Genomic DNA, 15,936 nt, shown 5'->3' on the forward strand with positions numbered 1-15,936 from the left:
CTGGGGATAAAAATATATGTTTATAAAAAATAAAATTAAAAAAATTTAATGCAAAAAAAATAAGATTATCAAATAAAATAGATGGAATATTTAAAAAAAAGATTTTACTTATTTGCAAGAATGAGAGAGAGAGAGAGAATACAAACAGGAGGAATAGCATGCCAAGGGAAAAGCAGGCTACCCACTGATCAAGAAGACCAACGTGGAACTCAGTCCCAGGACCAGGACCCTGGGATCATGACCTGAGCCAAAGGCAGAGACTTAATTGACTGAGCCACTCTGGCATCCCTCAAATATTATTTTTTTTTTTTTGTCTCTTTGACATTTTTTAAATTTAATTTTATTTTTTCAGTGTTCCAAGATTCATTTTTTTTTTAAGATTTTATTTATTTAAGAGACAGAGATCACAAGTAGGCAGAGAGGAAGGCAGAGAGAGAGGGGAAAGCAGGCTCCCCGCTGAGCAGAGAGCCCGATGCGGGGCTCAATCCCAGGGTCCTGGGATCATGACCTGAGCCGAAGGCAGAGGCTTTAACCCACTGAGCCACCCAGGCGCCCCCCCAAGATTCATTGTTTATGTACCACACTCAGTGCTCCATGCAATATGTACCCTCCTTAATACCCACCAAATATTCTTACAATAAGAAAAATAGGGTAAGAATTACTGTATTTACAAGATTTAGGTAAGAATTTGACTATTTTAAAAGCAATTCTTTTTAAAAAATTTTTAAAGGGGGAGGGTCAGAGGGAGAGAAAGAATATTAAGCAGGCTTCTTGCCCAGCATAAGCCCATGCAGGGCTCAATCTCATGACCCCTGATATCATGACTGAAGACAAAATCAAGAGTTGGATGCTTAACTGACTGAGTCACCCAGGTGCCCCTAAAAGCAGCTCTAAGAATAATCTTTTTTTTTTTTAATGTAGAGGCTTATTTCTTCATTTTATTTTTTGTTTTTAATTTTCAAAAGTTTAATCAAAGTAACATACAGTTAAAAAAAGAAAAAAGAACTTAAATGGGTGCCTGGGTGACTCAGTGGGTTAAGCCTCTGCCTTCTGCTTAGGTCATGATCTCAGGGTTTTGGGATCGAGTACCACATCAGGCTCTCTGCTCAGTGGGGAAGCCTGCTTCCCCCTCTCTCTGCCTGCCTCTCTGCCTACTTGTGATCTCTGTCAAATAAATAAATAAAATCTTTAAAAAAAGAACTTAAAGTCTTATACTGAAAACCAGAAAACCTTTGCCTCAATGTACTCATCTTGTCCAGCAAGTCTTAATTATTTTTAATTCTCTTAGGTGATATTACTAAATTTCTAAATAATATGCTTATACTGCTATTAGTTTCACACATAATGAATCTTTTTGATAATGATTTGCCTCATTAATGCAACCTTTCCTCCATCCTCCAATATAATTATAACAATGTTTTTAGTTTAATCAATAATCATCATTATAAATGACTATATAAATGCATCTAGCCTCCTGCCCCAGTCTAGACTAGTTCCTCTCCAAGTTTATTTGCTGCATAGCTTTCATTTTAGGACTTATGTTCACTTATTTCCCCTGTTGGTACTTTCTTTTCTGGATCCAACGTTCTTGTCTTTTATATTCTATTCTATTCTTTTGTTCTAATAGAACATATCTTCCAGTATCTTCCTAAGGTGGAGTGCATGGGAAATTTATGAGATCTTAGAGGTCTGAAAATGGCTACTGTACCTCTTTATTTAATTGATACTTTGGCTAGGCACAGGATTCTAGGTTGAAAAGCATTTGGCCCTCAAATTTATGAGATTTACTACTCTGCTGTTTTCCATCATCCAGTATACTTGAGAAGTCTGATGACATTCTGTAACCATTCTTTTTCAAAACAAACAAACAAACAAACAAAAAACCAAAAGAAAAACCCACACACTTATTTCAAGAATCTTTTTAGACTATCATTTCATCTCTGCTTTTCTGAAATTTCATGATGATGTGGCTTTATGTGGGCCTATGAAGTCACTTTCAAGCTGGAGGCTTATGTATTTCTGTTTATAAAAATGTCTTGTATTAGTTCCTTGTTAATTTCCTTCATTCCTTTTTCTCTGTTAACTCACTCTGAAGCTTCTGTGTTGGCTTACTTCCTGGATTCATCCCTAAGTCTCTTACCTTTTCTTTTATATTCTCAGTTTTGTTTTGTTTTTTTTCATTTTGCTCTACTTTTGGGAAATTTTCCTCAGTTTATTTTCCCATCTCTCTATTATTTTTTTTATTTTGCCATTTCTTTTTAATTTCAAGAGGTCTTCCTTATTCTCTGATTTCCTTTAGTTTTTTATGTTTATTTAAGTAAATTTATTCAAAATTCTCCCAAACCATATATATTTTCAGCAACATGATTTGTCAAAATCTGCAAAAGATTATTAAAATATGTACTATTCTTTTGATTTTATTGAGATCTTGAATTTCTGAGAGTTTAGACCTTGTGTTTCCCAGCTTTATTGCTTGGTGTATAAAGTGGCCTAATTGTAGCTTCTTTGTGCATTGTATATTTCATCATGCTATAGTGGATCTGACCAATTTAAGGCTTATGTTTGTAAGTTACATTTTAACTGATATTAATAGTGGCACTTTTTAATTTTTGTTTGTTTTTTTTTATGTGCCTGATTTTGTAGCAAATGCCTATCTCTTTATTTTAATAGTCTTTGTTATTTTATTTTAGATATTAACTTTTGAATTTAAGGTACTCTGAGACTACTTCTCTGGCTGTTTTGTTGAGCCATTTTGATGAGATACAATAGAATGTAAAAGGGTCTTCTATTGTCCAAAGGCAATCTGACTTCCTTTTATATTAGTATCTTATTGTTTTATGGATCTATTTACAAATATAAAAGATAGAATTTTCTTTAATTCCCTAAATTATCCCTGTTTCTTCCACGATGAGTTTTTACAAAAAATCTTTGCTTTTTCTCTTTCACATTGCAAACTTCACTTTGATACTCCTTGATATGCCAAAATTATTTGACAACATAAAAGATGTATGTATGCTTAAAGAATCTGAGCTGAGCTTGTTGACTGGCTGAATACTTAAGATCAATTGGAAGCAGGTAATTTTTCATGGGGTACTTCAAAATGAACATATGTAATGGTCTTTATTCTCGAGACATTCAGCTTCTTTAGAAACTTCTGCCATTCTTCTGGAAAGTATACATTTGGCTGCAGACATTTTACGTGTTGGGCAGGCTCTGAGATCTTGACTACTCTGTACACAGATTTTAACCAATATCCCTAGCTGCTTTATTCTCTGCTATACCAAGCACCTCCAACCCTGAGTTTCTTTAGGGTTCTATCTTACTCTAGCTTAATAGATTAGTTTTTATTCTCTTTCCACATTCATTCTTCTAAAAAAATGTACTAAAATCTCTCGTTTGACTGAAATCCCTTCTCCAGTTTTCCTGGTGCTTATTTATACCTATTTTATTTCTTTACTCTCATTTTAGTGGGATCGTCAGAGGAAGCAGTGATAAACACATGTAGTTGATCCTCAGAAGACCACAGTTCATCTATTTTCAGAATGCAATTATAAGGTAGTCATTTGTCTTCATTTGTAAGGGAGGGTGTTTTTTCCCATCTATTCCTTCTTTTCCTTTCGTTTATAATCTCTCTAACATTTTATCTGATCTCTAATCATAATACAACTCAGAAATAAATTTTTAAATCACTTATACTAGTTTTAAGTCTATTCTAGCTTTATAAATCAAATAAGGTTTAATGTTTCTATAAAGTAGGAAAAAACCAAACTGAGTTTAGTTATCAATTAGATAGCAATTTAATTGGTATAGATTAATTTGCTATAGATAAATTAGATACCAATATTTCTTATTTTCAAAGCTTCATTTTTTATGTGGGTCAGCAGTTCTCAGTGTTAGTTCCTTCACATTGTAAAAGTATAGAAAAAGTAGAGCACCCTCACATTAAAGATCCATTGTTCTGTGTTCTGTAGCTTTTGTTTTCTTTTTCCAAATCTCAAAATTGTATTCTTTTAGATAATTTAAATGTATTGACAATGGAGATGGACTAAAGATAAAGACTGGTATCACCATTTTTGAAGAAGAGTTTAAATGATTCTTTTTGTCCTTTTTTTATTTTCAGCATTTCCTGGAATTGGAGAAATGGTCATCATTTTTGACATCCGAAGTCTCATATTAATCTATTCTAGTTCTCTCTCTGCCTTCAAACCATTCCTGTACCTCTTCCCAGCCATAAAAAAAGTCCACTACAGTTTTCAAAGGACATACATAACAGCCTTTCAGATACCTGAAATTAGATCATTCCCTTCAGATATGTGCCCCTTCTCCATTATAGTAACCAAACTGGAACAGTATGCTTTAAACATGGCTAAACCAGTATAGAATAAAAAGGGCTTATTATCTCACTTGTTCTAGGTAATTCTTAACTAAGACTCAAATTAATTTGGCTTTTTGAAAGTTACACCAGATGCAAGGCTTATATTAAATTTGTTTTTTCTCTATATCTCAGTGTCCTATTTATAATGGGAAATTATTGTTTCACTATCAAGAATTAATGTTTTTTGTATCTATGTATAAGAATTTGTTTGATTCAGCTAATGTTAATCTCTTGTTTTCAGCCTGTTCTCTCAAACTTTAGAAATTCTTTTTGATTCATAATTCAGAAGATAATCTTCTCCAACCAACATTCATTAATGTCAACTTAGAAATTTGAATTATTGATGACAACATGTAAGAGGAAAGGATCAAAGATGAACCCCTATGGACTATTCACAGGGACATCCATTCAGGTTGACACTGATTCATCAATCAATTCTATTTGACTTTAATCAGCCAACCAGTGACATCAGCCCAACTGGACTATTTTTTTCAACTGTTGTTTCTTCTTCATGAAGAATAAATAAAATAATAAAATAATAAAAAATAAAAGTAGTTAGATGTCTTGACAAAGTCTATCATATTCCCTGGTCTACCAGTCTAGTATACTTTTAATGCAATTTTTTAAGGCTAGTTTGGCATAATTTCTTCTTAGTGGATTTATGCTAGATATCAGTGAATAGTGTTAACTGCTCATAAAACATCTGTTTAATAACATATTCTAGGAAACTTTCATTTTAATATGTCGGAGTAAGGATATATTTTCTTCCTTTTCCTCTCTGGAACAAAGTAAAAACTATAAGAATAAGGAAAATGGGAGAAAAATCAAACTCCAGTTTTGATGAAATGTGAAAGCATTTTTAACACTGATCCCAAAAAGTAAGGACTTCCAAAGGCAGAAAAAAATTGGATCAGAGTATAGAAGACACTGAGGATGTCTCTTACTCTGGAATTCAGACCAAAATAGAATTTTAGGAACAGAGTCCTAAAGGATACGTGGCATAACCTGAGTGAAGAAACAAATGACCCCCATTTTGAAACAAAATCAGTCTTCATACTGGTAGTGAGAACAACCTGAAACATTGTTTGACCACCATATAGTGGCAGAGGAGGTGGAGACTAGAATAATTAAATGATATAATACTACACACATGCATACACATACAAACACACACTGACACCTCTGCACCATACATAGAAGACTTTCCCATGAGCAAGGAAAATTTCTTGATAGGTAGAAGCAGAATCAAAACTACAAGGAGGAGTACTCCTAAGAATTTTATAGATAACAGATGATGCTCAAATTAATTAGTCGCAACTACTCAGTACTGTCCTACTCATTCTCTCAGTCCCTCCCCAAAATGATACTGTCACACATTGCAGGGCTAGTAAAGAATTCCCCTAATGCAACTTCATGTAAAAATTAAAAACCAAAAAAAAAAAAAAAAAAAAAAAAGGTACTAATGCAAAATAAGTTGCAAAAAGGGGGGAAATTACCAATAAAGAATTGTGGAACAACATGAAAAAGCAAACATAAAACACATAAAAAAATATGTCAACAAGGATTATAAAATTAATATAAGGAAAAATAATACTATCACAAAAATGAAGGTTAATAGGCACTGGTAAAAATGGTCAGAGACAGAGAAGACAGGCTTGAGAAAAATGAGCAAAGTGAAACTGAAAATAACAGTTAAAAATTATTAGAGAAAAACAATAGATATGGAAGACAAAGAAAGCTCTATGATTATATATATATATATATATATATATATATATATATATAATTCTGTGCTTTTAGGAAGAGAACAGAACACAGATATATTTTAGGAAAGCTTTCTTAGAGCTTTCCTAAAACAAAGACTATTGTGAATCTATAGGCTTCTTCTCAAACTATTCTAAAAAAAATAGAAATGGGAGGAAAATTTCCAAATTCATTCTATGAGGCCAATATTACCCCGATTCCAAAACCAGACAAAGCCTCCATTAAAAAAGAGAACTATAGGTCAATATTCCAGATGAACAGGAATGCAAAAATTCTCAAAAAATTACTAGCAAATCAAATCCGACAGTATATTAAAAGTATCATTCACCACAATCAAGTGGGATTTATTCTGGTGCTATAGGATGGTTTAATATTTGTAAACCAATCAAATGTGATACAACACATTAATAAAAGAAAGGATAAGAACCATGTATTCCTTTCAATAGATGCCAAAAAAGTATCTGACAAATTACAACATCAATTCATGATAAAATCCCTGAACAAAGTGGAGATAGAGGGAATATACCTCAACATTAATAAAGGCCACATATGAAAAGTCCACAACAAATATCATCCTCAATGGGGAAAAACTGAGAGCTTTTCCTCTACGGTCAGGAACAAGACAGGGATGTCCATTCTTGCCACTGTTATTTAACATAGTACTGGAAGTCCTAGCCTCAGCATTTAGACAACAAAAAGACAAAAAAAACAAAAACCCAAAGACTCCACCAAAAATATCACTAGAGATGATAAAAGAATTCAGTAAAGATATAGGATATAAAATCAATATATAAAATCTGTTGTACTTCTATACACCAATAGTGAAGCAGCAGAAAGAGAAATCAAGGAATCAATCCCATTTACAATCGTACCCAAAACCATACTATACTATATATACTATATACTATATACTATATATATATATACTATATATAGGTTTATTCCTATATATAGGAATAAACCTAATTGAAGAGCTAAAATATCTGTACTCTGAGAACTATAAAATGATGATGAAAAAAATTGAAGATGACACAAAGAAATGGAAAAATATTACATATTTATGGATTGGAAGAACAGAATTGTTAAAAGTTGTATACCATCCAAAGCCATCTACACATTTCATGACATCCCTATCAAAATACAAACAGTATTTTTCATAGCGCTAGAACAAACCATCCTAAATTTTGTATGGAACCACAAAAGACCCTGAATACCCAAAGCAATCTTGAAAAATAAAAGCAAATCTAGAGGCATCACAATTCCAGATTTCAAGTTATATTACAAAGCCTTGGTGATTAAGACAGTATGGTACTGGCAAAGAAAAAAAGAAAGAAAGAAAGAGAGAGAGAAAGAAAGAAAGAAAGAAAGAAAGAAAAAAGAAAAAAGAAAGAAAGAAACATAGTTCAGTGGAACAGAAATGAACCCACAATTATATGGTCAGTTCATCTTTGACAAGGCAGGAAAGAATATCCAATGGAAAAAAAAGATAATCTTTTCAACAAATGGTTTTAGGAAAGTTGGACAACAACATGCAAAGGAATGAAACTGGATCACTTTCTTACACTGTACACAAAAATAAATTCAAAATGGATGAAAGACCTAAATGTGAGACAGGAAATCATCAAACTGCTAGAGAACATAAGAAGCAACCTTTTTGATCTAGGCCATAGTAACTTCTTACTAAATATGTCTCCTGAGGCAAAGGAAACAAAAGCAAAAACGAACTATTGGGACTTCAGCAAAATAACTTCTGTATAGCAAAGGAAACAACACAACTAAAAGGCAGCCTACAGAATGGGAAAAGGTATTTGCAAATGACATATCTGATAATGGGCTCGTATCCAAAATCTATAAAGAAGTTATCAAACCCAATACAAAAACAAATAATCCAGTTAAGAAGTGGGCAGAAGACATGAATAGACACTTTTCCAAAGAAGACATCCAGATGGCTAACAGACACATGAAAAGATGTTCAACATCACTCATTATCTGGGAAATACAATCAAAACCACAATGAGATACCACCTCACACCTGTCAGAATAGCTAAAACTAATAAAGCAGGAAACAACAGATGTTGGGGAGAATGGAGAAAGGGGAACCCTCTCACACTATTCATGGGAATACAAACTGGTGCATCCATTGTGGAAAACAGCATGGAGGTACTTCAGAAAGTTAAAAATAGAACTACCTTATGATCCAGCAACTGCACTACTAGGTATTTATGCAAAGGACACAAAAATACTGATTGTAAGGGATACATGCACCCCCAATGTTTATAGCAGCAATGTCCACAATAGCCAAATTATGTAAAAAGCCCAAATGTCCACCAACTTATGAATGGATAAAGAAGTTGTGGTATATATACACAATGGAATATCTCTGAGCCATAATAAAATAACAAAATCTCGACATTTGCAATGATGTGGATGTAGCTAGAGAATATTATGCTAAGCAAAATAAGTCAAAAGAGGAAGACAATTATCATATCATTTCCCTTGTGCAGAATTTAAGAAACCAACCAGAGAATCATGGGGGAAGGGAGGGAAAAATAAAATGAGGTGAAATCAGAGAGGGAGACAAACCATAAGAGACTCTGAACTAAGTAAATAAACTGAGGGTTGCAGGAGGGGAGGGGGGATGGGGTAACTGGGTGATGGGCATTAAGGAGGGCATGTGATATAATGAGCACTGAGTATTATATGAGCAGATGAATAACTGAACTCTATATTAGAAACTAATGATACACTAAATGTTAAATAATTGAATTTAAAAGTGTTTAAAAATAGAAGTGATATATAATGAAATATTACTGAGCCATAAAAAGAACAAAATCTTGACATTTACAATGATGTGGTTGGAGCTGGAGTGTAGTATGCTACATGAAATAGTCAGAGAAAGGCAAATACCATGATTTAACTCATATGTGGAATGTAAGAAACAAAACAAATGAACACAAGGTGGGGAAGAGAGGCAAACCATAAAACAGATACTCAGCTATAGAGAACAGACTGATGGTTACTGGAGGGGAGGTGGGTGAGGTGTGGGTTAGATGGGTGATAGTCATTAAGAAGGGTACTTGTGATGAACACTGGGTGTTGTATGTAAGTGATTAAGTGATAAATCCCTAAATTGTACACCCAAAAACTAATATTACACTATAGTTAACTAACTGGAATTTAAATAAATACTTGGGAAAAAACCCTGCATGGTGTCCTAGAAAAAATTCATACAGATAAATCAAGATATATCCTTGAAAAGAAACTAGAATTTATAAATAAAAGATACATTTGTATGGGCTTCTAGGCCATAAAATCAAGTCCTCCATTGTGTAAGAGACTTTCAGGATGGTTTTAAATTTCTTCATAACAGGGGCTCCTGGGTGGCTCAGTTGGTTAAGAATCTGGCTTCGGCTCTGGTCATGATCTCAGGGTTTGGGTACTGAACCATGCATCAGGCTCTGTGTTCAGTGGGGAGCTTGCTTCTCCCTCTCCCCCTGCCCCTACCCCATGTTCTCTCTCTCTCAAATAAATAAAGAGAATCTTTAAAAAAAATTCCACATAGCAAAAAAAAAAAAAAATTCTTCATAGTAACAGTGATAGACGTGAGTATAGCAATGAATGTCTATATGGATATCAGAGAGAGAATAGGACCCATGAATTATACAACAGCACAACTACAACTCAAGTATAAACAATTGACAGATGATTCTATACATGCAATATCGTAGGAAATATTGTTCCCATGAGCCTTAAAAAATATTCTAGATGATAGCCTTGAGGTAACTAACCAATGAAAGGAAAAATGGGCCATCTTTTCAAAATAGTCCTTTTATACATTTAAATGTAGAAATACACATAATTGACTATAGGTATTATGGCTGGCTCCATAAAAACATGTAAATGCTGTAAGCCTTGACAACACAATAATGGTTTGACAATGCAGAAATAGCATAATAAACAAAAGTTAGGAAATTACAAGGACAGAGAAGGTGAGAGGTAAGGTAAGTATACTAATTTCCCTGTTTTGTAATGTGTGAGGGGTCAATAGACCTTGTTCATAGATGACAAATCAAGTATTAGATGGATTAATATATTTTAAGGATACAAAGGTAAAAACTATGCTAAGTATAATAATAAAATCAACCCCAAATTTCCTATGATAGATATAATTAGTAGAAATATGTTTATTTCTTCATAATTTATACCAAGGACTAAATAAATTCTATCTAAGTAGTGAAAATCTAGTCTAAAATTTTGCCAACTCACCAGTCTGTATTCTATGAAATATATCTTTTCCTCCAGTTTGAAAATCTTCATTATCTTTTCTCTTCTCCATGATTCTTCATAGTACTGGAATGGTTCTGGGACCACATCTGCCAGTTCTTTTTAGCATCTTTGGATAGTCTTCATCTAGATCTAGAGATCTGAACTCTTTTAAAGCAGCCAAGGACAATAATCTTGATTTCACAGTATTTATGTTTTATTCCTACCATCTCTAGTTGGTTTATTGTTTTTTTTTTCCTCCTTCCCATCTCTCAACCAATCCAACTAACATTTATTCAGCTTTTACTATGAATCAGGTGCTGTGCAAGAATACTGGCTAGTTAGGAAGATGATGTAGACAAGACCCTGCCCTCAAAATGTTCAGTCTAATGAGGAGGCAGATAAACAACTCTAATACAAATACAAGATTATAATAATAGGAGCACACTTCTCCTACCACAGGAAAAGCTAAAACTATCCAGATGATTCTTGGAAAGGTTCTATGGAGAAAATATCATTTAATCTGTGTTTTGAAGAATAAGCTGGGAAAAAAAAAGAATGAGTAGATCTTCACAAGGCAGGAAAAAAAAAAAAGAATAGTTTAGGTAGAGCATAAAAAGTTAAGCAGAGACCCAGAAGGAATAATGATCACTTTAGTTTGAATGCAGTGGGAATATACTGAAAAGTGAAGGGCAGAATTGGCCCTAGAGACTGTGCACTTTTCTGGATGGCTTTGTAAGTACAATGTATTCTCTATGATTCTAGCAGTATCATACTTAGGGTCGGTCCCTCATCACAAGACATCAACCCTACATGATACAAACCCTCTTTCTTTTGCCCCCAGCAAACACTCCACATTGCCAAGAAGCACTCCAGTTGAGAATTGGATTGATGACCCCAGTGAATAGCACACAGCCTTGGCCAGTTCCCACAGGCTGCAGGCTGCCCACTCCTGGTTCCAATACAGTTCTCTCAGGGAGTGCTTCCCAGCCCCCACCCTTGTTGTAGCTCACCTTCATCTCCAGGGCCTCTGGCACCTTCTTGCCTTCCCAAGCCCAACTCCGCTTGGTGAAGTAGTTAACAGTGGCAAATTCAATCAGCGCAGAAAATACAAAGGCATAACAGACGGCTATGAACCAATCCATGGCCGTCGCGTATGCCACTTTAGGTAAGGAGTTTCTGGCACTGATACTCAAAGTGGTCATGGTGAGAACAGTGGTGACACCTGGGGAGAGAGAAGATGAGAACAAGTTGCCACTAGAAGACATTTAGAGCATATATGATGAGATCAGCGACTTTGACTTATGAGGAAGCTATACCCCACTCAAAATGGTCCCTTTAAAGTAAACACAGAGAATGTCAACATGGGATGGTTCTACCTAGTAATTACCCCATCCCAGTTATCTCAGGAATAAGAATCTCCAGTAAAGCACTTCTAAAAGTTCTTCTCTAGTGGTGCCTGGGTGTCTCAGTCATTAAACATCTGCCTTCGGCTCAGGTCATGATCCCAGGGTCCTGAGATTGAGCCCTGCGTTGGGCTTCCTGCTCAATGGGAAGCCTGTTTCTCCCTCTCCTACTTGCCCTGCTTGTGTTCCCTTTCTCACTGTCTCTCTCTGTCAAATAAATAAATAAATAAATAAATAAATAAATTCCTTAAAAAATGAAAATTCTCATCTAGCCTCTACTTAAATATTTCCATTAAAGAACAGGTAATCTACTTCATTGTAAGAACAATTTTTAATTAGAAAAATCTTACTTTCTGAGCTGCAACCTGCCTTCCTCTAACTCCCAGCCCACTAACTGATCTCAGAGTTCTATCTCTGAAACACAGGAAAGAGAAGCCTGCTCCCTCCTTTCCAGGATAGGCCTTTAGAGAGTTGGAGGAGGTGGGGATGACTCCTCATGAGTCTGTTAATTTCCAGAATGGACATGGCCACTTCCTTCTCTTGATTCTCCTCCTTCCCCATTCTGATAGTTCTCTTCTGAGCAGCCCAGAACCTGAGCCAAAGACTCAGGGTTTTCAATTCTCTTACTGTAGACAATATTCTCCTGTAGACAGTATTACTGCAACAAGCCATTGTAGGAAATGGTACTTTAGCCATATCACAGTCCAGGTCCTATTGAGCTTTGTGGACAACCAAAGCTATTTCAATATCTGTTTCTTGTGAATTTTTGTCAAACCAGAGCTTGCTTTTAGATCAACTGTTTCTTTTTATTGGTGATGTTATTAACCTAAATTTAAGACTTCCATTTATTCGCTTTTAAATTCTATTAAAACTATTTTTTCTACTCTGTATTTTAGATATACATATGAGTTATAGTGTTGTGGTTAACGATATAAGCTTTGCAATTAGATTGAAAATAGACTGAAATTCTGGCAATTACACTTACTAGAAATATACCTAGAACAAGGAGATTTACCCCCACTAAGCCTGTTTTATTATGTGTAAAATGTGTGATTATACCAGACTCAGAAATTTGTTGGGGGATCCAATGAGATGATGTTTATAAAGCCCATAGCACCTTATATGGCAGAAAGTAAACCATAAATGCCATAAATAGTAGCTTCTATAATTAACATTTCTTTTATTTTTACTATTAACAAGAATAGTGTCATAATTAGATAATTAATTATAGTGGTATAATTATAAACATATTTTAAGTAACATTATAATAATAATAATTTTATCATTGTTAGCAGAAGTATTCTAGCCTCAAATAGCTACACTAGAAATTAAAAGTCCTGGACTCTGCCACTTACTTGCTTGGTATCTTGGGTAATTTGTTTCATCTCTCTATGCCTCCATTCTCCCCATCTATGAATATTTTCTATAGTCTCTATACCCTAGAATTTTGACAAGGCAATTTTTGTACCCAAAGACATCTAGACTTCAGGAAGAGGGAGTAGTCAGACCCTCTTTCTGAGTGTTGGAATGCTCAAGAGGATGGAGAATGTGGGTCTGGATCAAGTAGGGGCATGGAAAGTAGTCCTGATGTGGTGAGATACATAGAAAAGCAAGCAGAGTGGCCAAGTTAAGCTGGCAGAGTAGTAGGGGGACCATGAAATTGCCTTGTCCTTCAAATACAACTAGACCAACATTTAACTATTTTAAACAATGAGGAAGATGAGCTGAGGACTAAGGAAACAATCTACACAGTTGGAGGAAGAGAGGTGGCACATGTGAGACTTTTTTTTTAAGATTTTATTTCTATATTTGACAGACAGAGATCACAAGTAGGCAGAGAGGCAGGCAGAGAGAGAGGGGAAGCAGGCTCCCCACCGAGCAGAGAGTCCAACATGGGACTCGATCCCAGGACCCCAAGATCATGACCCAAGCCGAAGGCAGAAGCTTAACCCACTGAGCGACCCAGGCGCCCCAAGAGACTTATCTTGACAAATCAGAGCACAGCTACATAAAGGTCCAAACACTCTCCACTATAAGCAACTAGGAACTCTGTAGAGGAAGGACCAGTGGGAAAGAGCAGGCAAAACACAACAGCAGAGTGTACACAGCATATACCAGAAACACTTCCTAAAGGTTTTGTTGTTGTTGTTATAGTTTTTGCTGGTTTCTTTTTTTCTATCCTCCTTTCTCTTCTGAATACAATGACTAGACAAATAAATTCATCCCCTCAAAAACAAAAACAAAAAAAAAACAGGAGGTAATTCTGCCAGGGATTTCATCAAAAAGGATATAAGTAATATGTCTGGACTAGAATTTAAAATAATGATTATAAAGATAGTAGTTGCACTTGGAAAAAGCATAGGAGACAGTAGAAAATCCCTTATTATAGAAATATAGAAATAAAAGAACTAAAATCTAATGGGGTCAAAATTAAAAGTGCTGTTACTGAGATATGGTCATAAATTAAGTCTTTAACAGCAAGGATAAATGAGGTAGAAGAGAGCGTTGTTAATATAAAAGACAAAATGATGGACAATGAAGCTGCAAAGAAGAAAGACAACACCTGGATCATGAAGGGAGACCTCAAGAACTCAGCAATTCCATAAAGTGAAATAATATCCAGATAATAAGGGTCCCAGAAGATGAAGAGCAGAAGAGAAGGACAAAAGTTTTATTTAAATAAATTATAGCTGAGAACTTCCCTAATCAGGGGGAGGAAACAGACATTCAAGTCCAGGAGTCACAAAGAATCCCCCTCAAAATCAATAAAAATATGAAATATGAAACTTCCAAATTTCAAAGAAAAAGAGAAAATCTTGGAAGTAGTTTAGGACAAGAGGTCCTTAGCCTACAAGGGTAGACACATAAAGTGGACAGCAGACCTGTCCAAGTGACCTGGCAGGCCAGAAAGGATTGGCATGATATATTTGATGTGCTAAATGGGAAAAATATGCAGCAAAAAGTACTGTATCCAGCAAAGGTGGCATTTAGAATATAAGAAGACATAAAGAGTTTCCAGGACAAACAAAGACTAAAGGAATTAGTGAACACTAAACCAGCCCTACAAGAAATAATATCCTATCCACAAAGAGAGAGTCCAAACATGACAAAGACCAGAAAGGAACAGAGACAGTCTACAGAAACAGTGACCTTACATGTACTACAATGGCACTAACATCATATCTTTCAATTATCTTTCAACAATTATTCTTTTTTTATACAAAAATATTTTATTTCTGATTGTGTTATGAGTGAGAGTAAAAAATAATTATGGGGCACCTGGAGTGGCTCAGTTTGTTGGGCAACTGCCTTTGACTCAGGTCATGATCCTGGAGTCCCAGGATCGAGTCCCCCATTGGACTCCCTGCTCTGCAGGGAGTCTGGTTCTCCCTCTGACCTCCCCTTCTCATGCTCTCTTTCATTCTCTCTTTCTCTCTCAAATAAATAAATAAATAAATAAATAAATAAATAAATTCTTTTAAAAAATAATTATTCTGAATGTAAATTGACTAAATGCTCCAATCAAAAGTTACAGGGTATCAAAACAGATTTAAAAAAAGACCCATTGATATACTGCTTACAAGGAATTCATTTTAGACTCAAAGTCACCACCAGATTGAAAGTGAGGGTGTAGAGGACAATTTTTCATGCAAATGGACATCGAAAGAAAGCTGGAGTAGCCATTCTTATATATTGTAATAAAAGATAAGAAGGACACTATATCATAATGAAAGGATCTAACCAACAAGAACATCTAACAATTATAAATATTTATACTCCTAACATGGGAGCAGCCACATATATAAACCAATTAATAACAAAATTAAAGAAACACACTGATAATAACTATTATAGTAGGGGACTTTTACCTTATTGACATCAATGAACAGATCATCTAAACAGAAGATCAACAAGGAAACAAGGGCTTTGAATGACACAGTGGACCAGATGGACTTCACAGATATATACACAGAACATTCCATCCCAAAGCAGCAGAATACACATTCTTCTCAAGTGCACATAGAGCATTCTCCATAATAGATCACATACTGGGTAAAAAATTAGGTCTCAACTAGTATAAAAATGATTGAAATTACTATACGGATATTTTTAGACCACCATTCTTTA

The 15,936-nt window shown here is 34.8% G+C and overlaps 1 protein-coding gene across 1 annotated transcript in view; it reads right to left on the reverse strand.

Moving 5' to 3' along the window:
* LOC111139171 (gamma-aminobutyric acid type A receptor alpha3 subunit) overlaps positions 1 to 15,936 on the reverse strand; it is a 369,241-nt gene that overhangs the window by 13,372 nt on the left and 339,933 nt on the right. The window contains exon 9 of the mRNA XM_022491349.1: positions 11,416 to 11,627. Within this exon, the coding sequence (XP_022347057.1) occupies positions 11,416 to 11,627 (212 nt within the window). The remainder of the gene's footprint in view (positions 1 to 11,415; positions 11,628 to 15,936) is intronic.

Source organism: Enhydra lutris, unplaced genomic scaffold (assembly GCF_002288905.1).
Source record: "Enhydra lutris kenyoni isolate GAN:26980312 unplaced genomic scaffold, ASM228890v2 scaffoldscaffold96, whole genome shotgun sequence".
NCBI lineage: Eukaryota > Metazoa > Chordata > Mammalia > Carnivora > Mustelidae > Enhydra > Enhydra lutris.